At 38.3% G+C, this 25,856-nt stretch overlaps 1 protein-coding gene across 8 annotated transcripts in view; it reads left to right on the forward strand.

Annotated features, from left to right (window-relative positions):
* ASB15 (ankyrin repeat and SOCS box containing 15) overlaps nt 1-24,953 on the forward strand; it is a 54,580-nt gene extending 29,627 nt beyond the window's left edge. For 3 of the 8 annotated variants that reach the window (XM_070616460.1, XM_070616461.1, XM_008534838.2), the window contains 9 exons: nt 4,785-4,893; nt 6,495-6,547; nt 6,635-6,766; nt 7,889-8,047; nt 13,665-13,910; nt 16,109-16,280; nt 17,728-18,298; nt 18,812-18,965; nt 22,331-24,953. In XM_070616460.1, the coding sequence (XP_070472561.1) occupies nt 4,787-4,893; nt 6,495-6,547; nt 6,635-6,766; nt 7,889-8,047; nt 13,665-13,910; nt 16,109-16,280; nt 17,728-18,298; nt 18,812-18,965; nt 22,331-22,503 (1,767 nt within the window). In that variant the 5' untranslated portion in view covers nt 4,785-4,786 and the 3' untranslated portion in view covers nt 22,504-24,953. Of the gene's footprint in view, nt 1-4,784; nt 4,894-6,494; nt 6,548-6,634; nt 6,767-7,888; nt 8,048-11,314; nt 13,911-16,108; nt 16,281-17,727; nt 18,299-18,811; nt 18,966-20,020; nt 21,064-22,330 lie in introns of those variants that run through there. The other 5 variants (XM_070616463.1, XM_070616464.1, XM_070616462.1 and 2 more) reach the window with 3 other exon arrangements.
* Nucleotides 24,954-25,856: the final 903 nt, after the last annotated feature.

The following is a 25,856-nucleotide window of genomic DNA, read 5'->3' on the forward strand; positions in this document are numbered from 1 at the left end:
TAAGTAATATACAGCCTTCTTGCAGGGAGCCAAAGATAAAGATTTAGGTGTCCCTGAAAGCTATTTTTTATTTTTGGAAGTTATTGTCATGAAGAGCTGGCTGTTAAGAGCAAGATCACAGTGTTTACTTTTAAGGGCAACAGACTGTGGATTGTTTTCCTGCAGCTTCAGAAAGACCTTAAAAATGAAGGTACTCTGCGCTCTGTCCAGATGCTCCTTATTAGTTCTGTGACGCTGTGTGGGTCTTTTAACCCCTCTAAGCCTAAGATTCCACTTAGGTACAATAAATCTATAATTCGAGTGAGGATTTAAAGCAAAGCAGTGTATGCAAAATGCTTTGCAGGGTGTTTGAAACAAAGCAAGCACTTGATAATTTATGGCCATTATTATTGTTACCATTTTTATTATTACCGAAGATATTCTAAAACTTACATGGTCGCCAAACTTTCCCTTTTTCCACTATCTTAATCTAAGATTTTACTCAGCCCATCTGTAAAGTAAACTAATAATTGTTGATATCTAAATAATCCATTTAGCATTTAGAAATCCTTAATTTAGTGGTTCTTTACCTGGAGTATGTGAAGTGGTCTCAGAGGATTCATGAATTTTTGAAGAATCCTAAAATTTTATGCAAATTTTGAGTGGGCATGTATCCTTCTGAAGAGAGAATCCATTGCTTTCATCCAATGTGTTCGTGACCCTAAGCAAGGTTAATCAATGCTTTAAATGAAAAGGCTAATATTATTGCCCCAACTATTTTGTAAATCAGCTACTTAGGGAGAATAAATAAATCTCACTAGTGAGCTTCTCCAGAACAAGATTGGCAAACTATTATTTAGAAAGGATCAATTAATTTTGCTAGACTGAGAAGTTGGGCCCCTGTGAATAGGTCTTAAAGAATGTCAAAATATTATCTGACCTTTCCCTACATTCCTGGTTGGTACTTTGTTTAAATAATTTTAAATAAAACCAGCAATAGACTGCTGCCAACCTTCAGTTGGGATTGAGTCCTTGTCAATTTGAATTTGAGAGATAAGTGGCTCCCCTCTTGCCCTTCTCATTGCGTCTTGATGTCTAGGTCCATTCCAATGATGCTCCTTTGATTGTCTGTCTGACCCCTCAGTGCACCTGCACACAGATCTTCACTTCATCCCAAGCTTTCAGCAAAAGGTTAGAGACAGCTTATGTTAGTTGAGGGTTGTTCCACATTGTAAGAGTTTCTCCACCATTTCTACCCTGCTGTCATTAGGGATACTAAACAGTTAAGAGTCTTAGACAACTTCCTTCTGGCTGATAGTTAAAAGGACATTATAAAAAATAACAAAAAACAGCACAACTTTCCATAGATCAACTCAGTTCTCTAAGGAGTCTGTGGTATCTCACGTACTGAAGCCCAAATTTCCAGCAGGGTTAGAGTTAAACCTGTGATTTAAATAGGTGGAAGTCTCTGTATCCCGTTACTAATCCCAGAGCCATGCAATCCCCCATCGCCACAGCGACATTAGTGAGAAAGGCTCCAGGCAGTGCCACAGGTTTAACTTTACCATCTAACTGCTGTCTGAAGGACTCACTGCTTGTCCACTAGTCGACAACTTTTTTCCAGTGACCACGGCGAACAGCCATTTCCTATGGTTGACTAGAAGTGAAAGTAGAGAGAAAAGATGAAAAGGAAAAGGAAAGTAAGATTTTTTCCCTTCAGAAAATAGTCCAAGTGAGTTTATAAAACACAAATATGTGAAGAACTTACAAAGCAAATACAAAATGAGTGTAAATCCAGATGTTGAGAAAGTATTATATAAGAGGAGGTATTCACCGAAGACGAAGGCCAGAGAGAGACTGGAGAATTTCAGCACGGGCTTCCATAGGAAGAACATCCTGAGCCAGACTCGGGGCAGTGTGGGCCATGGGAGCAGCTAGAAGGGCCTTGTGAATGAAGAGGAATACGCTGTAAAAGCACAAAAGTGAGAAAAATGAAGCCAAGCAGAGAGTGGGCAATTAAATTTGTTGAGTTGGAAGAAAGACTCCATACCTGAGGAAAATAGTCAGTTCTGAGAATAAAACAGAGCCTTGAGTATGCTAGTGTTCATTTATTGACTCATTCATTAATTCGTTCAACACACATATAGAAACCATGAACCCTTTGATGGTGCGTCCCTGGGCACTAGGGTTGCAGACTAATTCTCTGCTCTCATTAGGCTACATTCTTGGGGGAGGAGAGAGACAATGAACCCATAAACAATAAATAAAAAATAAAATACCATTTGAATCTATTTGGTGAGTAGGTTTCCTAGGGTGTATGTTGGCCTTTTGAGTAGACTGCGATATCATCATGGTGTGAGGGGACATGTTTAGCGGAGTGCTGTTACTATCTCATGAGCAGTCTCCAAACATTATCACTATTATCTCCTTTCTGTTTCAAGGTGACAGTAAGGCCAATGCAGAACAATGAACAATAAAATCATAATGATGCCATTGAGTTCACGCAGTCTGTGCACAGGTCAGGGACCTTGGCTGTCAGCGTGTATAGAACAATCCTTAAAATTTGAGCTTATCTAACCTTGAACAATGAGAAGAGGTAAAGCAAGTGTCAGCTGTGTGTTGGAAATCGCCCACAGAATACTGTTTCTGATTTTTCCCCCTTGAAAAGACACATTACAATGTAAAGTTTCTATAGATAATACATTTTGGCTTAAAAAGTACCACTAATCAAAAATAATTTCAGATTGGTCAGTCAACTTAGCTGTGGAATTATTTTGATTTTTACACTTACTAAATTTTCTCTCTAAATAAGATATAGCAATAGATTTAATAGTAATGAGAAACGCTTACTCCTCTACTTTGATATTTGGAAGAAATAAGCCAATGAGAAATAATCTACATTTTCATGAATTATCTTCAGACGAGATGGGCTAGTCAAAAGCAACAGCTTGTAGTAGATAGAGCTATGCAGGGGAAAGGGATGGGGAATCTATTGGAGGGCTGGTCTCTGGTCTGGGGATGGAGTTAAGGTGGTCTTTATCTCAACTGTTCAAATGATGCTCTGAGACCAGTCAGACCTTACAGCTTTCCCTGTACGACAAATCAGAAAACAAAAAATGCAGACCAAATAGTAGCCATGTAAAGGTCAAGTCAAGAACCATCATGAACATCATAGCCACAGTATTCCTATCCTTTCTGAAGGAGAAAACCAAATCCTGAGGCCCTTCCCTTGGGGAAAAGATTGGGAGACTGGACAATAAATGGTGTCACGTCTATCTCTTCTCATTTATTACCCAAAACACTAAATAATTAGGCCCTTTTTGTTTAATTTCCTATTGTTAAAGAATTTTTCCTATTGTTAAAGAATTATCACCTCAGTTCAGGAATGTGACAGGCCATAAGCACTTTTGTGCAAATGAAGAAAAGATGCTGCTTCCTTGGGGGCATGCATAGCACTCTGCCAGGGTTCACAGCTCAATTAGGGGAGATTTGGCTGGATTTCCTCAGCCAGGAGCACTTGTGTAGTGCACATGCTCACAACCACTCATGGAGGCTCTGATTTGGTTGAAACAAATGAGTGGATTAGGGAGAACTGAAATAGCCATCAATAAATTTTATAAATCAGCCCAGAAACCTTGCTGTTTTTGACTCTTTTCTTCAAAAGCAGGAGTTCATTTTCACTCTGCTTATGGTTTGCCAGGTTAATTTACCTGCCGGCAGTTCCCACAATTAAGTCTTACTTAATAAAGCTGGTCTTTACCATGCCTGTCCTGACAGTAGCAGTTCCAGCATCCCTAACTACATTAAGGATGCTCTTCTGCCAAGGTGTCAGAAAGTCTCACTCCATGCCGGGAATGCAGGTAGTACAAGTCCATAGAGGTGGAACCCAGAGCACCAGGGAGCCATGTGGTCTATCACACGCAGCCAAGTGAATCAGTGAGGAAGTTCTCTAAGTGTCAGATTAACCCTCTCCCGTCTTATTTTAAAGTTCTGGAATTTGGAAATCTGTTCACTTCGTATATGAGACTAGATGGTAGTTTATCAGGAAGAACGGTGCTTGACGTTCTTAGCTCCTTCTATTTAGTCTCCTTTGTGTCTTCTCTGTTTGCTCTATCAGATTTCCTGAGGGCAAGCTAGGCCACTACATTTGTGACATTCCGTTCTCTCTACTTTAATTCAACAAATGTTCATTGAGAAGCTTCCCTGTGCCAAGCACCCTCTAAAGTCATAGGGGAGGAAAGATGAGTGAGGTAGAGCCCTTCACCTCAAAAAGCATAGAGTGTTCGAAGAAGTTGAACACAAACACAGAAATAACTGCAGTTCAAGGCAGCCAACTCAAACCATTGCTGCTATGAGGTAAGGAAGAAATCAGCAAATAAGCAAACACAACAGATATAGAATAAAGAAAGAGTAATGAAACACTCTCTGTTCCCTGTTTCTGCCACTGTCTTACTTCTAATGTGCTATGTAGAGCAGTGTCTTGAGAAAATTGATGGACCAAAATTAATCAAAGTCAGAAACATGGGAAAAGTGAACTCTTGTAAGTCCAACGGCAGTCAGTACTAAAAATAAAGTCAGAAATTAGAAAAATGCAGACACTCAAAGGGCAGGTAATTAAAGGTTTCGGAAGTTAGACTGGGCTTCATATATAACATGGATTAGAATGTTAACTGCATTTGTATTTGTTAAATGGGAAAGCTGAATGCAATTTAGTTTTGCATTTTGCATCTTTCATGTTAACTCTATATGCTGTTCTATACTTTTTGCTGATAATAAGAAATTGCCTCTTTCAAAATTATATTCAGTCATGGATACTAATGATGACCCTGATGAAGACCATCTTGCAAGTTATGATATTCAGCTCAGTATTCAAGAATCCATAGAAGCCAGCAAGACTGTATTTTATCCTGAAAGGTAACATTCAAATTGACCACCCTCGACAAAATCTCTTTATGACATTCATTTTGTTGTAAATAAATGAACGCTGTTTCCTGACGCCTCCTCCAGGCAAATTCTTACCCTTCTTTTCTGGCAGGGAATGAAATAGCTTTACAAGGGCCACTGTGCATAGATTTAGCAATCTGATCTTCCACAAATCCCGATCCCATGTGGAAGATGAAAATAACCTAGATGGGGAATTCCTAGTTGAATTCAGTTCTACAGGATTGCCCATTTTCTGAATTAATATGAACTCAAAAAGGACAATAGGTAATTTGAACAAATTTGCAACTACAGTTTATACAACTAATATATAGATGTATACAGAGGTCTATTCTATATACTCTAGAGCCCTTTCTGCTACTGACTCAGGCAAATTTATTAGTAATCCATTTGTGCATCTTTAAAATAAGAAGAATAACGCTAACCCACTTGACCCATAAGTTCAATGAATGGGAAAAGGGTTGTGAGTTTTTATTATATATGACAAAGTAATATATAAACCCCAGCCTATTTAATATTCTGTTATCCAAAAGACAGAAGGTAACAAATTATACATAAAATTGATGTTTTATGTTAGCAGGCATTATAGAGTCTAAAACTGCAAAAGTAGATTTCTGTCTTGAACATCACACATTATACTTCTGACAAAATTAAACTGTAGTTTATCTTTACATTCCATTATAGCATTTAGAATCTTGTGTTCTGAAATTTAGTAGTGTTTTGAATAGATTCAGTGCTATAAAATTATGCTTTTGAGCTTTTAAAAAATGGATCTATTACATCTAAATTTTGAGTCTCTTTAATTTTTCCCTTATCTCCAGCAGATTTTGAACTTAATTGTTCCCAGGAAGTCATTCACAACCCTAGAATGCCGGCAGATGTTTCTGCTTAATAGAGTTTAACTGTTGTGAAATACCTTGTTTCGTTTGAATAAACACACACGCCAGAGAACTGCCATAGGGGCTGAAATCATGACCTGCTGGACGAGTGGCTGGGAGTTCGTTCAGTAAATGCTCAGCCTGCTTTCACTTTTGGATCTGTTGACTTAAGACTCTAACAGGCAGTGTGTATCATAAGCTCCCAAGTAAGCAATTCTTAATTAGCAATTCTTAAGTTTAAAGCAGCAAACATTTATTAGACATAGAGTTTTTAAAGTTGGAGAGGCTTTGAGATCTTCCTATTTAATTCTGTCGTTTTACAGATGAAGAAACCACCACTCAGAGGCTAATTGGCCTATGCAGAATCACTGTATCACAAAACCTGAACCCAGCTCTTCTGACTGACTCCAGTTGTTTACTCCTCTTTCATTGCTTAGAACTAACCTTTAGAGACAGTGTTATAGTCTTGTATTTTGTCATCTTCACCAGTGTCTCTAGGTCCAGTGTATCATAAATATACTCTGTATCTGACTCTTAGACATTTACATTTTTAAAGTGGATAAAATCAGCTGTGTGTATTTCCTGTAGATCTTGATTATTAAAATTATGTACAAAAACTCAATATAAATTAAAATTTTTGGTTCCTTGAAGTATACCACTAGAATAAATATTGTTTATTTTTTTTTCCTCTGGCAGATTTGTACCACTAAGTGATCAAAACAGAAAAATTGTGGAGGCCATAAAACAAGGTAAATGACTATATTGCCTACAGTGGGATGCATTGAAGATTCCACCTTGCCAAGACAGGGGTTTATCAGCCCATGTGTTTAATTTAGGTCACATTCTTCAGCTCCAGGAGTATGTGAAATGTAAATATGCATTGGATGAAGCTGACGAAAAAGGATGGTTTCCATTGCATGAAGCTGTTGTTCAACCTATTCAACAAATACTTGAAGTTGTTCTGGATGGTGAGAGAACATAGAACCCCTTTGACCAAACTGAAGCAAGAATGTAGAAGTAGTGAGGTTCTAATGAACACAACAAGCAAAAAGAAAAAGCAATATTAAAGATTATTTGGAATTTAGAAACGCAATATTCATGTTTTAAACTCAGTACAAAAATTAGTACGTTTTGTGAGGTTCAGGGTTCACCCTTTGCATCCTTCTAAGAATGTGACACAAGTTGGTGGGAAAGTGTAGTTATAAACTAAAAGTGATAAAAGTTTGTCTATATCATTAATTCATTGATTTGAATATGATGCTTTTTGCTTTGGGAAGTCAGTTTTAAATTTCTCATCTTGAACTATCTCTTGAGTTAACAATTTCCAAAAGATTATTATATAGTACAAGTAGCACTTAAAATATTTGTCCTTCTATTACATTAAGTTTTTCATAATGTAAACATTAATAAATATCATGACGAATCGACCCAGAGTTAAATATTAATAATAATTTTGATGTTCTAACATAGTACTTTTCACATCTCAGCATCTTACACAACACTTTGAGAGTGCCTTGTCTTTCAACCTTCAATGTTTCTCCCTAGTTCTGTGTTCTAGGAAATAATGATAGATACTTAATGATTAGCAATCCAGCCAGCCAGGCAGCTAAAAAAATAAATAGCTAGACAGATACATAGTTAGACCAACAGATATGGAATTTGATGGTAAACATGGTATTTGTTTTCTAACACATTCTGACAGGATACATTCATTCAAATGCATTCTCATTCCCACATTCACAGACTTCATTTGACAAAAACCAATTTCAGATGCAATTTAAATAACAAAGGATTGGGGAGTTTCATAATTTATCAAGAAATGGAGAATTTACAACCCCTTTTTTTTTTAAAAAAAAGAGCACTTTGAAACATAGATGTTAGTTTTCTAGCTGTCAACCTTATTAGCAAGTCTATGCTTGGCCAATTCTACTCGCCATCATTTGATAAACTTTAATCATACCCCCTTTTGTCTTTCCTTTTTCGTCAGTTGACTTTGTTCAATCTAAAGTAGATAATATTGCATTATTCTGATGTATGTGGTATACTTTAAGTAAAGATTTTTAACTTTACACAATGCTTTCACATCTCAGCATCCTATAAGACACTCTGGGAGTTCAAGACCTCTGATGGAGAAACACCCTTGACTCTGGCAGTCAAAGCTGGTCTGGTGGAAAATGTAAGAACTTTACTAGAAAAAGGAGTGTGGCCAAACACCAAAAACGACAAAGGAGAGACGCCCCTTCTGATTGGTAAATGACATTTTTTTCCTAGAATTTTTATAGTTTGAGATAAATAATAAAAATTTAATAAGTATTTATTGGAAACCATTATATATTGACTAAAACTATGTGACCTCATCTCCTTCTATTCCCTGAGCTCCCCTCTAACCCCCATCTCTCCTGCCCTGTGATTTTATTTTTCTGTCTCACGAAGAGATTGAATGTGAAAGATGGCTACATCCTTCAGCACCAATTAACCAGGAGGGATCCAAACTGGTTGGTTTATGAGGCCAGAAGTACCAGTGCTAAAGGAATATTCTCTAGGTAGGGTCCAACTGTAAGGAATTTTGTGTGTGTGGTATGTAGCCAGCAGAAAGAGGCAGAAAGAGGATTCAAAAGGGAGACATCATGTCCATGTCAAAACAAGGAAGCCAAATTGGAAGGAAGGGGAGCTGGCGGATTCCGAGCACTCAGATGCAGCACTGGGCGTCTGTCTATAAGGGGGTTCACGACTGTAACACAACAAAGGAATGATGGTAAACCTGAAGGTGTCATTCGTCTATCAGCTTCCTGTCAGTCTTGTGTATCCTGCTGTTTGTTGACCAATAAGAAGTGGCAGATCTGTTTGTGGAAGTGGAGAGAGATGAGATTAACTACAAATGACCAGAGATAACATTTCCTTTCTCTTAGGGATGTAGGGTGGTGGAGTAAGAATTGGACTCGGCACCTGAGATCTGTGGATTTCTTCTCCAGTTTTTTTGAGATAAAATTGACATAGAATAGTGTATCAGTTTAAGGTGTACGACAGGCTTTGATATATGTATAGATTGCAAAATGATTACCATAGTAATTTTAGTTAGCATACGCCACCTCACATGGTTACAATTTTTTTTTCTTGAGATGAAAACTTTTAAGATCTACTCTCTTAGCAACTTTCAGATATACCATACATTATTGTTATATGGATTTATGTCCTAGCTGTGAGTTTGTAATCATGGGCCTCAGTTTCCTCATGTGTAACATGGAAATGCAACACCAACCATGCAGAATTGTTATAAAATTAGAGGAAATATAAGTGTATAAAGCCCCTGCCACATGACAGGTGCTCAGGAGAGGAGAGCTATTATGAAATTGTATGTGTATGGCAGGAGGAGAAGGGGCAGGAGCCCTAAGATTATTTACTAGCAATCACAGAGGAAGATGAAGCATCATGAGCTGTGGCCGTAGCTGGTTAACACTACCACAGCTCCTGTTCATAGAGAAATCACTAGAATTTTAAAAACAACCTGAATATTGTTAATAGAAAACTTAGACAAGTCATGAACGTTAGTCAAATATTTACATTCAACAACATTAATTCAACAGCATCAATGCAAGTAATGTTTATTGAATTCACATTAAGCAAGATGCTGTGTTGGGGAGTATGGACATAAAGATGGATGGAATAATCTTCCTCCTCTCAAAGAGTCTAGCAGGAGAGCTAGATATGTTTTAAATAGAAAATTGGTGTTATAAATGCTATAATAAACGTGTATATTCAAAGTAAATTAGGGAAATAAAGAAGCAGTGACTCTGTGAAGCTTTCGGCAAGGTAGATGGCCTTGAGTTGCATTCTGGGGGGCCAGGGAGGGGACCATCAGCAGACAGGAGAGGGAAGATCTCCTAGGCAGGCCTTCTGCCCCTGGATAACTTGTTAAATGAGTAGTGCCCCATGTCAACGCTTTCAGCCTTCCCAAATTCAGATTTGATCAGACAAACAATCCAATTATTATAGTTAGGGTACAGGCAAAGCTTCTGTAACAAAAGAATTCCCAAAGCAAATAACAACCAGGACGAAAAAGAAAGAAGTTCACTTCTCTCTCACACAACATTTCAGAGGTTGAGCGGCCCAGGGTTGGCAGGGTGGCTTTGCCACCATTACACAGGACTTGCAGATGTCACCATTCCCCAGCCAGCAGGAAGGAGGAAAGTTGCAGCCTTGGGAAAACATCTTCACCTTTAAGAAGATGACCTGGATATTGCACACAGCACTTCCGCCCATATCCCTCCCGTTAGTTCAGATTTTGTCACGCAGCCACACTTAGGTGCAAGGGAGGCTGGGATATTCAATCTCTGCCTGGATAGACCGTGACCAGCTAAAACTTGGGGGTTTCTGTTATTAACAGGAAAGGGGAAACACGAGCACTGAGGAACAGGGTCTGTCTCTGCATACATGGTAACTAGGCTTTTTGTCACAATGATGTGGTGTTTTTCATAAATAAACCACAACTCTTTTCCTGAGCAGGTTCTACAGATGCTAGATAGAATATTCACCTGTGGCTTGCTTCTCCACAATTAATGTGATTTATACTATTTTCATAAAGGCATATACCATGGAGTATTTGCAATGACATCCATGTATTTGTTGTTGTTTCTATAGACAGTCTTTGATTTCTGCAAAAAAAGACACAATTTTCCAGAGTTTGTATACTATCTCACTTTGCAAACATAGAATTATTCTCTACTTGCTATTCTCATTCCACTTCTTTCTTAAGGGACAACTAAGTCATGATTACCACTCAATTGTTCCCTTTTCACTTTATTTAAATTTTTCTTTAATACTTAGTGTCCACCACAGAGCGTTAAGCATTTATATGCATTTTTAATGTCATTTGTTGGTTTCTCTACTCTAGCAATATCTGAAGTGTGGGAAAGGAACCTGATCATTGAGCTATCAGAGTTGAAATAGGATTAAATTTGGAAATAATATATTTTAAAAACCAAATGGTAATATCAAAAAGACAAAAGTCTCATGAGGGAAATATTCTGAGGTGTTCCCTTATGGCCCCATCATTCACATTTCTGGAGAATAGAGACTTTTCTTGGGTTACCTTCTTGAGGACCTCTTTTGTGGAAACCATGTCAAGTCTTTTTAGGCTCTTAGGAAAATGGATCATCCATGGCATTTTCTCAGTTTTCTTTTTGAATCTGTGGGCTGCTTTGAAATTTACTACTCACAGTTCATAAACTTGTAAAGGAGAGGAGAGAACATTGCTGTTCTTTTTATTTTTCTTTGCAATGGCATTTTTATTTTTCTTAACCTGATGTCATCATCTTTGTCTTTTTTATGGAATATCCTTAGATGGTCAAAAAATAGCACCACTTTTTGTCCCTCCAGTGCCCTTCTTCCCCATCAACCACCTGGTCCTTATTTATGGCACTTTGATGTGTTACTGTCATGTTACACCCTTACGTGCTGAGTGGTAGATATCTGATTTGTGATGATCTGACACTTATTAAGGGTTTTTTTTGCGCTAGGACTCCCTCTCCTCCCATCCCTCTGAGGTTGGTGTCACCTTTCTCCAGTTGGATAGCCACAAGATTATCCTGGCCGCAGGGGCCCGGGGTTCAGAGGAAGCCAAGGGAACCGTCTGGCGCAACATTGCAGTTCCACTGCCCTCCGTTTCCCCACAACCTTGCACCGTTTACAGCTCAGTTAATTTTATTTCAGATGTTTTCCTTCTCACAAATCAGTACATACGCTCTTCACTCCATCTCCTCTTTCAACCTTCCAATCCTTGTCAAGATACTTCAGAAAAATCTCTCTTCTCTCTATTTGGATGTCTTACGAATCAGGAAATAATTCACTGCTGACAATAAGTAAATTACGTGAGGAAAACACATACATCCAGAAAGAAAATGACAGAAATTTAAAATAAAAAGGAAAAGTGCCAACAAACTATAAAGTGTTTAAAAGTGCCTATAATCTATGCAAAATCCTCTAATTCTCTAACTCTTCAGCTGAAGGTTGGTTTTCTTTAAGCATTATTGTTGAAGATATCTATATAGATATGTATTTTTTTACTTCACAAATTATTTAATTTGCATTTTATTAGTATGTTACACAAATACTGTGCCTTTTTAGTTTTCGTTATTTCAGCCATTTATTGGTTAAGAATGTGTTAGCTTGGGAAGGGTTCTCCATGATTTGGATTATTATTTCTATAGAAAATAAAATATATTCTTGGATCCAAGGAATCAAATTGCGAGCAAAATTTTATCTTGAAAATAATTTTAAGCTGAATATGTCCTAAATATGCTGCTATTTTCACAAAGAAAGACTAATATCTCTGATCAACATTCTCTCTGAGTCAGACAAAAGGAAAACAGATCATGAGGGAAGAGGTTCATTATTTTAATACATTTTTTTCTCAGTAGAAAAAAATGCAATAGGAGCAAGAAGATAAATGAGGACACATCGCTCTTAGCTCGTTTAACTTATGGATGTTTGCTCTGCAATAACACCAGCTAGGATGAGGTAATTCGCTGTAATTAGAGCTGCCAGTGGCAGGTGGATGATTCGGTGAAAGGCATTTGTCAACAGACTAGACAGTGAGTAGGAGAAAAACTGAAATCTCACTGCAGTGATGGCTTGTCTGCCCCCAGAGGAAGGAGGCAACGTCTGTCTTTGTCTTCCCCGTATGCCTTTTGGAGCCTTCTCTCTCGCCTTGGCCTTCCATCCTTTCTGCATCCTGCCTCCTTGTTGCTGGGATGTTCTTTGTGGCCCCACAGTCTCCTCCTGCCCTTCCCAGCAAAGGCCCAGACTCCAAATAGAAGACAGTCTAGACTTCTTCTCTAGACTGTAGATAGCATGAGTGAGAACCATGCCTGGCTTTTCCCAGTTTCCCACAGGGCCTAACCCAGTGCCTTTCATTTAGCCGGCATATGTTGATCGAATGAATGAAGGAATGAATGAATGAAGAAATGAGTGAATGTAGTTGCAGCTATCTGCATTTGCAGGGAGTAGCCGCATTCTGCTCTGTTCCTTAGTAAGATTTTACATATTGGTAAGATAAAAATGCATTACGTCTTCCAGAAGTATTTATATCCAAACTGGGACGATCTCTTACTAATCCAAAGGGGAGGGGAAAAAACTTTTAACAGTGTTATTTCAGCTGTTAGAAACCAGCAGAGGGGGCGAGGGACATCTGATTTGGTGAACCCCTTAAACGGTAGTACATTAGTTGTCGGATACTTCACCTGTTTAGAACAACTGACCTGTTTAGATTCTAAACATTCCTATTGCTAAGCTCCCATTAAGAGCATGATGGGAAAGAGAAGTTCATTTAATACTGCTATCTTTGGGAAAGAAAAAACGTCTTTCTGGAGAGGGAAGGAAAAACTTAATAAACACCATTTACACATGTGGCTCCAGGATCCTAGAAGTGATGAAATGATATTAATAATAATAGTTATCATTTATTGAGTTCTTAGTAAATACTAACCATTTTACATACGTTATTTAATTCATGCAACCCAACAGTGGATGTTGTTTTCATTTTGTTGAAGTGAAAGAAGAAATTAAAATTTAGAAAGAGTATGCACAACACCCTATCCTAGTGATGCGCACTGTTTCCCACGAAACTCTTAGCCCTCCTCAGGTCAGGGTCTTAAAGAAAAGGCAGTGTCATCTTACATGCTTACACTTCACCATAGAAATTTGGGTGTGAGAAATAGAAGGGGTATCACAAATACAATATCCTCTTGTAGAAGAAAAGGGAAGAGCTAATATTTATTTTGATATTGTTTGGTTATTAGTTTAATACCCTCTAACGTATTCATGTTAATATGCCAACTGTTGACTGTTCTTTTTAAAATCATCTTCAAGCTGTGAAAAAGGGCTCCTATGACATGGTGTCTGCTTTGCTTAAACACAACACCAGCCTTGACCAGCCCTGTGTCAAGCGATGGTCGGCCATGCATGAAGCAGCCAAACAAGGCCGCAAAGATATCATAGCTCTGCTACTAAAACACGGAGGCAATGTCCACCTGAGAGACGGGTTTGGAGTCACACCGTTAGGTGTTGCCGCCGAGTATGGTCACTGCGATGTGTTGGAACACCTGATCCACAAAGGTATGTAAAAAAGGAGTTGCCAGCTGGCCCCGTGGCCTAGTGGTGAAGTTTGGCATGCTCCACCTTGGTGGCCTGATTCAGTCCCAAAGTTCCGACCCTATACCATTCATCAGAGGCCATGCTGTGTTCGTGACTCACATACAAAATAGAGGAAGATTGGTGCAGACGTTAGCTCAGGGACAATCTTCCTCAGAAAAAAAAAAGGAACTGCCTGCTCCTGACTTTTCTCCTGCTTCTTGTATTTCCTTTTTTCCATTCCTCATCACCTCCTTTTCCTCTCTTGAATCTAACTGGGCCTCAGGCTTTTGTACCCAGTCCCCTTGACCGCCCCCCATTCCACAGCTCAGTTAAACCCTATACACGGTGACCTACAAATCTGCCTGCCCAGCCCTGACTGTGCTCTCTGGAGACAGCCCAATTTTCACAGAGATGGCTCACCAGGGTCTCACACTCATGCTCTCCTAAACTGAATTCTTCTTTCACACTTTTGATATGATAATTTCTCCCAGCCAAGACTGAAAGCTTAGATTTATCTCTAATTTCTCCATCACCTTCTTTTCCAAATACAGTCGGTTACTGAGTGCTATAGTGTCTCTCTTACCAGTTCTCACCTTGCAGGACCTCTGGTTTGCATCCTCACATCTTCCCTGGACCAGGGCAATCGTTTCCTAACCATTCTTCCAGTTTCCAATCTCCCTGTCAGAGACTTCATACTACATACTGCAGTGCAGCTCCTTTCTCTCAAGGATAGCTACAGGAGTGTAGACGATCCAAAACATCTTCAGTGGCTCCGCATTTCCCACTGAATCATGCATGGGTCCCTCTGCATCATCTTGAATTGTTTTTCCAGGTTTATCCTTCACTACTCCCAATGTGTATCCTGTACTCCAGCTAAATTAGACTAGCAGTATTTCCCAACACACCCCATATTCCCTCTGTCTGGGTTTGGGTCCAGTCCTTGCCCTCATCTGGAATACCTTCCAACACAATTCAAAGTCAATCTCTTGAGACATCTCCTTTCTAAAGTCTTTCGTTTTTTTTGTGTTTTTTTTGTGGGGAAGATTGGCCCTGAGCTAACATCTGTTGCCAATCTTCCTCTTTTTGCTTGAGGAAGATTGTCACTGAGCTAACATCCATGCCAATCTTCCTCTATGTTTTGTATATGGGACACCACCACAGCATGGCTTGACGAGTAGTGTGTAGGTCCACGCCTGGGATCCAAACCTGCAAACCCTGGGCCACTAAAGCAGAGAGCATGCCCTTAACCACTACATCACTGGGCTGGCCTGCCTGAAGTCTTTCCTAATTCTCCCCAACAGATTGTGATGTTGCCCTCCTTTGAAACCTCCAAGTGCTTTATATAACTACAGAACCAGGAATCAAGAGACCAAATGCTTAAGCTGGTTTCTGCCACCTACTCATGGTCTGATCGTAGCCTAGTTACTTAAACATCTGGCCCTCAGTTTCCTCATCTATAAATAAAAGCTAGGACCACGTGGTCTCTAAGGATCCTCTATGGGGAAAAGAAACATTTTTGAGCATCCCCCCCAAAATGCAACCTCATTTGGTTATCAAATAAGCCCTATGACATAAGCAGTGTTGCCCTAGTTGACAGATGAGGAGATGGAGGTTCATAGAAGTGAGGAGCTTGCCCCAAAGTCTCAGAGGCAGAGCCATAATTCAAACCCAGAACGCTTTCCCTTACATCATGACATCATGCCTCCTAGTCCTGATGTCACTTAATGTTACACAGTTTGGTTTCTTTGATAATATTTTGTTTTATTTCTCCTTTGAACTCCTTGAGATAGTCAGACTTATTCATTTTAGGATTTTCTAGGCAATTACACACAGTGTCTGCACACAGAAGGCAGTTGATAAATATTTGTTGAATGGAAATACTAGAATGCCAACTGTTGCCTTTAAATTTAAAAGTCTAAATATCCCTTTTTCTGGGAACAATAGTCTATCACGGAAGTTGACTTGTTGAGTTCTCAGGTATTCTTGTGACACAAAGATTTTCTAATAAAATGAAACATGCTGCATAATTGTTTATTGAAAATATTGAGAACATACATATTCATAATTCTGTACTTTGAATTTTAAGTCCTAACCAGAAAGGAAAACAACAGGTTGTTTTTAAGGGAGCCATCTTGACAATCCATCCAGTTGTCACTATGCCGCGTGTTTTATACTGCCAGGCGGCGACGTGTTTGCTTTGGCCGATGATGGGGCTTCAGTGCTGTTTGAGGCAGCAGGAGGGGGCAATCCTGACTGCATTTCCCTCCTGCTGGAATACGGAGGAAGTGGAAATGTCCCTAACCGAGCAGGGCACCTTCCTATACACCGAGCTGCCTACGAGGGACATTACCTGTGAGTAATAAATCATAGGAGGATAATTTTAAGTTGACAAATACAAAATTGCATATAGAGTACAAGCTCAAGTCTCTCTATACAACATTTTAGGGTTTCTAAAAATTTTGCCCTTGGCAAAGAATTAAAATTTATGATAATACTATCAATATTATTCTAATTATTTACCAACACCTACAGATATTACAGTGTAATATCAAATTTAATCCTCAATATAAAAGCTTTATTATAAGTTTAGGTTTCTTTATTCCCCAAAAAACATTAGATAGATTTTTAAATCACAAAATGTGCCACAATCAACACATCAACAGAAGTCTATAATCCTTATATTAAACTACCCACCATGAGAGGATGGTTTTAGGCGATTAAATATATTTTCCAAGTTCAAAAACTTTGAAATAGTTTGGCTTTATCGCTTTCAGTGGCCATGTTGGTTAAGTGGCCAATGACACATAATTAACGCTAAGTGACATGTTGTTAAAGTTTACCTGGATTTATTCCCAGTGTTCATAAATTCACACATGGTAGCTCTGAATTAGGCACAAGAGATCAAGTTATCCTTGCTTGTGGCTCTCATACATGTCTAGCTAGTCAGTCAAGTGTGAAATTCACAACTATTTATCACAGGTTCTTAGAAACATAAGCTGTGGTTAATTATCTCAATGGACTGATGTAAGGTTGATGGAATAATAAAGACTCTTCTTGTGGCTAATGATTCAGTTGCAAGTTATATGGAAGCAGATAGGATGTACATGGCCAATATTAAAGGATAGATTGATAAGCCAATGTTACCACAATAAAAATAAATAAATAAATAAAATTTAAAAAATAAAGGATAGATTGTTCAGGAAACAGTGAAAGAGGAGTAATGAATGAGAATTCAAAAGGCTTAAATTCTAGTCCTTACTCCACATCTAACTGTGTGACATTGGACAAATAATTTCACCTCTCCAGACTTCACATTGTCCTCTTCTGTTAAATGAAGAGGTTGGACTAAGTGATGTTCAAGGTCATTTCCAGCTCTAACTCCCTGTGACTCCATGATTCTATGGTCAAGATTATGAAGCTTTCTTCTATGGTATCAGATATGCTTGCTTTTCTTCTGTATTTTTCATTAAATAACATTGGTTGCTTATAAATATTATGTTGTTCAGAGAAGAACTGGAAGATGGGGAGGGCTCCTGAGGGACCACAATTCTAGGACCAAATCTATAAGATCCGGTATGTTCCCCAGGAATATGTAGAATGGAAAGCTAAATCAAAAAGTAAACTAAACTACACTAAATGGTAGTAAGTCAATGGACAAAGGTCAAGTGTTTCTGTATAAGGTTATCTAGAGAAAATAAGGGAAACTAAACAAATGGCATTCACTTGTCTAGTGAGGAAGCTGGTTTACTTAATTTCTTGATTTTCTTCATGCCATGTGGATATTTGACTTTCTTTTTAGTGCACTGAAATATCTTATCCCAGTAACATCCAAAAATGCAATCCAGAAAAGTGGGATGACACCAATTCACTCAGCAGCAGATGGACAAAATGTACAGTGCCTAGAACTGCTCATTGAAAATGGTTTTGATGTCAATACCCTGCTTGCTGACCACATTTCTGAGAGCTATGATGATGAGCGGAAGACTGCACTATATTTTGCTGTTTCTAATAATGATATTCATTGCACAGAAGTCCTTCTGGCCGCAGGTGCAGACCCAAACCTAGATCCCCTCAACTGTCTACTTGTGGCAGTAAGGGCCAATAGTCATGAAATTGTCCGGCTGCTTCTCTCCCATGGAGCTAATGTCAATTGTTACTTCATGCATGTGAATGACACTCGTTTCCCCAGTGCCATTCAGTATGCCCTAAATGATGAGGTAATGCTGAGGCTGTTGCTGAATAATGGCTATCAAGTGGAGATGTGCTTTGAGTGCATGCACGGGGACATCTTTGGAAATTCGTTTGTGTGGTCAGAGATAGAGGAAGAGGTGCTGCCGGGATGGACATCTTGTGTAATAAAAGATAACCCGGTGAGTTACATCCTTTTCTTCTTCATATTAGGTCATTATCCTAACTGTCACTCATTAGGGATGTTACAAGAAAAGAAAAGTCAACTCCAACTTTAATATTTTTCTTGTTCTTGAATTGGTGTTTGCAGTGATATGGGGATATAACCTTAAAACTAGACAAAAAAGATTGTGTTTGTTTTCCTTGACTTGGAAATTGAATGTAGAAGAATGTGAAAACATATGCAATTAATGACTTACGCTTATTTGGTGGAATATTAGGGCTAGAAGCATGGAAAGAAGACTCATGGAAAGAAGCATGATTCTTCCATGTTATGTTGACTACAATCATATCAGAGCCATGCGCATAGCTTCAGGCCTCAGTTTCACAAAAACAAGCAAACAATTGATAGTTCCTTTAGTTCATTACAAGGAGGGATGTTTTATTCCCTGTAAAAAGATGAAGATTATAATTTTTCATAATAAAATTGAGTGTATTAGAAGTACAACTAAATTAAATTTTATCAATTCTCTCAGTTCTGTGAGTTTATTACAGTTCCCTGGATGAAACACTTGGTAGGCGGCGTTATCCGTGTATTAATAGACTACATGGATTATATCCCTCTGTGTGCTAAACTGAAGGCTGCACTAGAAGGACAGAGAGAATGGCCAGAAATCCGTCAAATACTAGGTAAAAACAAAAGTTTTGCCTACAAAATATTTTATGATGATGTATAAAGGGGAAGTTTCTTAATGTCATGTTTGACACTTTTTCAAAGCTACTTAATTTTCAGAACTATCTGGGTCTTTTTAAGTCATCCTTAATAGTTCCTCTGATATAAGATACTAATTTTTTGCATACTTTCTAACTAATTGTATAACGAATAATACTGCAACTATACTAACGTTTCAACTAGAACTCGTTCCTTAAAGTTAACCTCTATATTATCGTAAGGTAGGTAGACTGTAATCTCCATGTGGGCAGGGATCTGTTTTGTTTATTTTTGTATTCTCGAGGCTTAGCATAATGCTTAGTTGACTCAATAAATACTGAGTAAGTGAATGAATGGAATGAGTTAGAATTATCCTTTTTGATATGCTATCTCTCAGGTGTTTTACTGAAAATTCCTACCATCAAAAGTTTGTATTACAGGCAAGCCATTTTGTATTCTCTAGGTTAAAGTTTAGTTAGAATCATAAAAGTGAATCATATTCAAAAATTTTCAGTAAAAGTATATCTAAAATTACTCCAAATACAAATAGAAGCTAGAAAAAGTCATAAATTGGAGAGAAACCAGAATTTCTTGGAGAAATGGGTGGTTTTAGGCCTGGGGAAGGAAATGTGCAAGATAAGCCAGGAATATCTGGTGATACCAGATAGCAAAGAAACACTCAAAGACTACCAGAGTCATGTCAAAAGAATCCAGGAGCCAACGTGAAGAGGCTCCCACTAGCCAAAGATGGGACCATTTAAGCTTGAAAAGATAATTATTTTTGATGAATTGAAACCAATTAAATATGTTTAAATATGATATTTTTTAAAATTGGTCAACTCCATAGGATAAGAATATCAATTCATTATCTTGAAAGTAATAAAGGAAAAGATTCAAGCATTTATTCTCCCCTACTTATATGATTTGTGCCACTAGTAAACCAACAATAGGTGAGCAAAACTATCCCTTTATAAAAGTATCCCAAATAATAAATGAAAAAGAAATGATATAATTAGATATCACCGTTTTGCAGCCCACGATAAGCTAATAGACGAAGACAGTGAGCATCGGCAGCTGCTAATATCACACCATGTGGCCCTTGATGAAGGAACACGGCAGCAGCTATAGTTTTGCAAAAGAGATCAAACCTGAGTCTGACCAAGTCTCTGGATCCAGCTGTCAATTTACAAGGAACAGAGAAGGCTGTGGCACATGGAACTGCACCATGAAAAGGCAATGAGCAAAATTCAGGCTGTGGGAAACTACAGGACGTTTTGGTTCTTCAAAGATTAATTGAAAGGAAGAGAAGGGAATGAAGAGAAGAACCTGCAGATTAAAAGAGACTTAAGGGACATATCAAATTTAAAAATATATATATATTGTCAATACCATAGTGTAGGAATAGCACACTTAGATGATGACGTTATAAAGGAAGCGATTACTATAAAAGTCAGAATAGTGGCTCCTTGTAGAGGAGGAAGGAATGGAGATGGGCATGGATTGTGGAGGGAATTCTGTGGTGGCTGGGGAAGTTCTATTCATGACCTGGGAGGTGATTAAAGATGTTCATCTAATGATCACTTATGTAACTATACATTTGTGTAGTTGCTCTATGTATATTTTATTTTATAATAAAAAGATTAAAACGTTTTGGAGATTGTAAGGAAAAAAACTCCAAGGCTTAGGTAAATTAATTTCCCAAAGTTACAGACACAGAAAATAACAAAGCAAGAATTTGAACCCTTGCCTATCTCACTTCAAAACAGTCTCTTTCTCCAGTACCTCTGTGCTTCCTGTCATAGACAACACAGATTTTGTTTCTAATTGGGAATTAGTTGTTCACGTATTTTTATTGCAGGAGAATGACAAATTCTTACAACTTTAGAAAGGCAATCCAAGTAAAAATAAGACCAGGTCTTTTTGTTGTTTCGGTCACACGTTATTGCAACGAGACTGAAAGTCAGTGGACTGCTGTGAGCGTGCTTAACCACTGGATGTCAGGATTCCTCCAGGCATGCATACTGCAGTGTCTTTGTTAGGGAAGACAATAAAATGGTAATTAAAAAAAAAAAAAAAGACGGGTTTATTCTGCCTATTTTGATAACAATAACTTTGCCTCAATAGTTTTTGAAAAACATTGTTTTAATTTTTAAAAAAGATAATTTGAGGGGCTGGCCCTGTGGCCTAGTGGTTAAGTCCCCCGTGCTCCACTTTGGTGGCCCTGGTTTGGTTCCTGGACAAGGACCTACACCACTCATCAGCGGCCATGCTGTAGCAGTGTCCTACATACAAAATAGAGGAAGATTGGCACAGGTGTTAGCTCAGGGACAATCTTCGTCAGCAAAGAAAGGAAGATTGGCAACAGATGTTTGCTGAGGGCGAATCTTCCTCAGCAAAAAACAAAAACAACCAAAAAAAAATAATTTGAATATTTATAATCTCAAATGTAACAGAAATGTGGTCTCTTATTATTGAACTGAGTGATAGTTCACATTATTGAATGGTTATAATGTGCCAAGCAGGATTCTAATACTTTACATGAATTAATTTGTTTGATATTCAAACAACCTTATGAGGTAGGTCCCAGTGTTATTCACATTTCACAGGTGAGTATGCTGAGATCACAGAGGTTAGGTAACTAGTCCAAGGTCACACAAATATCAAGTGGCAGAGCCAGATTTTAATCCAAGCCACCTTTGTCCAGGGCCCACATCTAAGCCAGTGTATTGTGCTACCTTTCAGCTCACATTGTTGGGATATTATATCAGTACTGTAATTGTCATGTAGATCAAGTAAAAGGTGAAAATAAAGATTAACATCAGATACTGAATAACGTTAGTAGATTTTTTTGAAAATATAAAATGTTTATGTATCAGACGCTGAAGCAAACCTAAGATTGAATCATGAACATATGGAATCATTTACATCAGATGCTTCCTGGATAATTATTCATCAGAAAGATTGGTAGAGGAGAGAGGAAGTAAAGAAATATGTCTCTATAATACTTATTTCTGAAAAATGAATAGAAGGAGATGGGAGCATTTGCTTTCTTCAATCAAGTCCATTCATTCATTTAACATATTCTAGATGAAAACCCACTGCGAGCCATACTCTCTTCTGGACCCAGACAGACTGAATGTCTGCCTTCCTGGAGCTTACATTCTAGAGGAATGGTCTGGAATGCTTAATTACAATTTGAATTTCACTTAAGGTCACTAGTTACTAACGTGCATATCTGTTTTTCAGAATACACTATTAATACTATTCTAAAACAGTCTGTATCTCACAGGCCAATCCAATAATATTATTCTTATTTTTTGCTTGTTTTCTCCATTCATTTTAGAGAATCCTTGCTCATTAAAACACTTGTGTCGGTTAAAAATTCGAAGACTTATGGGACTCGAGCGACTCTGCCAGCCAGCCTCAATGGAGAAGCTTCCACTACCACCGACTATTCAAAGATACATATTATTTAAAGAGTATGATCTCTATGGACAAGAGCTGAAATTACCATAATTTAAAAATAATATTTTAAAATGTGATTTTTAAAATGGGGTTCCCTCAGAGAATTTCTTGGAATCATTGGGCATCCTTAAATGTATTTAAATCCATTGACAATTACTACTTGATCGTGTGTTCTTACGGGAACACTGTGTTTTACATCTTTAAAGACCTTTACATTATGATTGTTTTAAGCTAGTCAATATCTTGTATTCGAATTTCTGTTGATTATCTCCACTTGGAACAAGGCTTCAAACTCTCCCTATCAAAGTGGCTCTTACAATATCTATGCTCAAGTCTCCTATGTTTATAAAACCATCACTCAACCACTTTCTCAAACCCACACGTCCTGCCAGTTGCTGGCCGCTTCCTCTCCTTTCTTCTATACCACACTGTGTAGAGCTCCTTCCTGCCTGAGCTCCAAACACTGCGTCTGGCTCTGCTCCCTCCACTGCCCTTCTCGAAGTCTGTAACAACCACCTTGCTAATTTCAGTAAGCACACTTCAGTCCTTTCTGCTGATTCCTGTAGTATAGACACTGTTGCCCACTCCCTCCTTGGAATGGTCTCCCCTTGGTTTTCACGACATGCTGCTCTCTTAGCTCTCCTCTCACCTCCCTGACTGCACTGTCTCTGCCTTCCCTCTGTGTTGCTCATCTCCTGCCATCTTCTCTTCTTATGCAATGTTCTCTGGGAAATTTCATCCATGTCTATTGTTTCATTTACTATCTATATACTGGTGACTACAAAATTTATATCCAAAGTTCAGCTGTTTCTCTCACGTGCTTGAGACCTATTGACCCGTTGACAATCGGCCTAAAGGACGGTTGAACACAAGGACACCTCGAATTCAACATGTCCCAGAAAGAACTCACTAACTTCCTCCACAAAGTGGCTCCTCCTCTTACGTTCTCTAGCTCAACAGTCAGCCCAATTATCAATTCAGTTTCCTGAGTCAAAAGCCTGGGCATCAGCCTTGATCATCCCATTTTCTTTACCCCATATAACAAATCACCGAATCCTGGTAAGTTTGTCTCTTCTTCTACTCAGTTTCCTGCATTTGGCCCTAATTCCAGCTATTGTCTCATTTTCCTGGGATTCTATAGTGCCACGTAACTGGCCTTCCTCCCTGCTGTCTTGCCCCATCTAACAACATTCTACGCACAACATCCCAGAGTGATCTTTTACAAATGTAAGTGGAGTTTCAGTCCCCTGCTTAAAATCATTCCCATTGCTCTTAGGATAAAGTCCAAAGGCCTTCCATGGCCCTTCAGGATCGAACTCCTTGCCTTCCTCCTTAGCCTTATCTTTTCACGTCTCCCTCTCCCCTCCCCTTTAACCATGTTAAACCCCTTTTAGAAGTCTATTCTTGGAACAATGATTCCCAGACTTTTAGATTTTATACATGAGTAGTTTCTGTTTTGCTAATTTAAAAAATAAGGTCATCTATTAAAAACAATTTATCATCCACTATTACCATCATTTCATAAAAGAGGAGCGATTTGAATGCCAGAAAATAAGATGACCTTAAATTCAATCACTAAAATTGAATGACTTTAGCTTTGAAAAGACTTACCACTCTGTCTTCATTTCCCCATTGATGGGTGAAAATATTATTCTGGACTAACAAGTGTTTGAGGTTCTTTGTTTGGGAACCACTGCTGTTGAATAGACCATGCTCTCTTGCACCTCAGGCTCTTTGCATTTTCTTCTCCCTCTGCCTGGAATCCTCTTTCCATCTCCTTCTCACTCTGTCTGCCCCTTGTCCTACAGGTCTCAGCTTAGATGTTGCTTCCTGTAGGATGGGAGGCCCCAACACAGCCCTTCTCATACTATTATAGGCACCTGTGTTCTCATCTGCCTGCCCCACTAGACTATAATTATGAGGGCAGGGTCTATGTCTGTTTTGTTTTCCAGTGTTTTCTTAGGACCAAATACATTCCCTAGAACATAGAGAGAGTTCAAAAATTATTTGTTGAATATTTTCAATGAGTGAATGTTATATAAAACCTAGACAAAAATAATCAGTGACCTCATGGTAAAATGATAATTTTGAATCTCTGAATTGGTTATGTAACCTTAATGATGTAATTATTTAGATTTATTTTCCTTAGGTTTTAATAATATGTTTTTCTTATATTTATTTTTATCTTAGAGTTACTGTATTCTTTCAATAGTAATTCTTCACTAGTTTGTGCATTTTTCAGATTGTGTTTAGCTCTAGTTATCTTTGGAAGGTAAATAAGTACGAAAAACACTGTATAGTTATTGCTATAGTTTTAACCTCTTGTATTCCCTAGAGGATATATTTTTATATAAATTAAACTGTAATGTATTTAATTTGAACTATACTATTTTGTGTATAAGATTTCATGATTCCTGTCTTGCTCTCCTAGTTGTCACTAAAATGCATTGCTGCCTATAAATATTGCTCTAAATAAATAAAAAATACTAATGAGGCTGTAAGTCTGCTATGTGATAATTCAGATATTAAACTAAAGCTCTGACATTTTCTTTAATGTACTTTATGTAAATGTATTCAAGAAATCACTAGTCCTGGTGGTCTAGTGGTTAAGATTTGGCTCTCTCACCACTGAGGCCCAGGTTCGTTTCCCACTCAGGAAACCACACCACTGTCTGTCAGTTGTCATACCGTGGTGGCTGCATGTTGCTGTGATGCTGAAAGCTATGCCACCAGTTTTTCAAATACGAGCAGGGTCACTCTTGGTGGACAGGTTTCATCAAAGCTTCCAAACTAAGACAGACTAGGAAGAAGGACTAGCCCACCCATTTCAGAAAAAAATTGGCCATGAAAATCCTACATACAGCAGTGGAGCATTGTCTGAAACAGCCCTGGAAGATGAGGGGATGGCGCAAAAGACTGGGCAAGGCTGTGCTCTGCCTTCCACAGAGTCACCGGTAGTCGGAATCAACTTGACAGCACCAACAACAAATTCAAGAAATATTTGGATGCAAAGATATGAATTCACTGCACATGCTATTGGTTTTGAAAGTGGTTCTTTCGGTATTTGTGAACAGGAAAAAAATGTATCCTATGAAACTGAGGCAATCATTGTATCCCAAACGAATTTGATCTTCTTACTTTTTGAACTTTCCTAGGGAAAATTGTTTTTGAGTGAGCTGAGTGGTAAGGGAATTAATTTCTATCTAATTAGCAATCTGTTTCTCCTAGACTCTGTCACTTTATCCAAGAGAGGGCAACAGCTGCTCCTCCCCAGTGAGCCTCAGGAGAAGCCAATCATTCTGCGGTGGTGCCAGCTTAACCACTGTGGAATCGACGAGACAGAGTTTTGATAACATCTTCCTGTGTTGCTAAGACGTCCGTGGCTGTTTCGGTCACTGTGGATT

Source organism: Equus przewalskii, chromosome 4 (assembly GCF_037783145.1).
Source record: "Equus przewalskii isolate Varuska chromosome 4, EquPr2, whole genome shotgun sequence".
NCBI classification, from domain to species: Eukaryota; Metazoa; Chordata; class Mammalia; order Perissodactyla; family Equidae; genus Equus; species Equus przewalskii.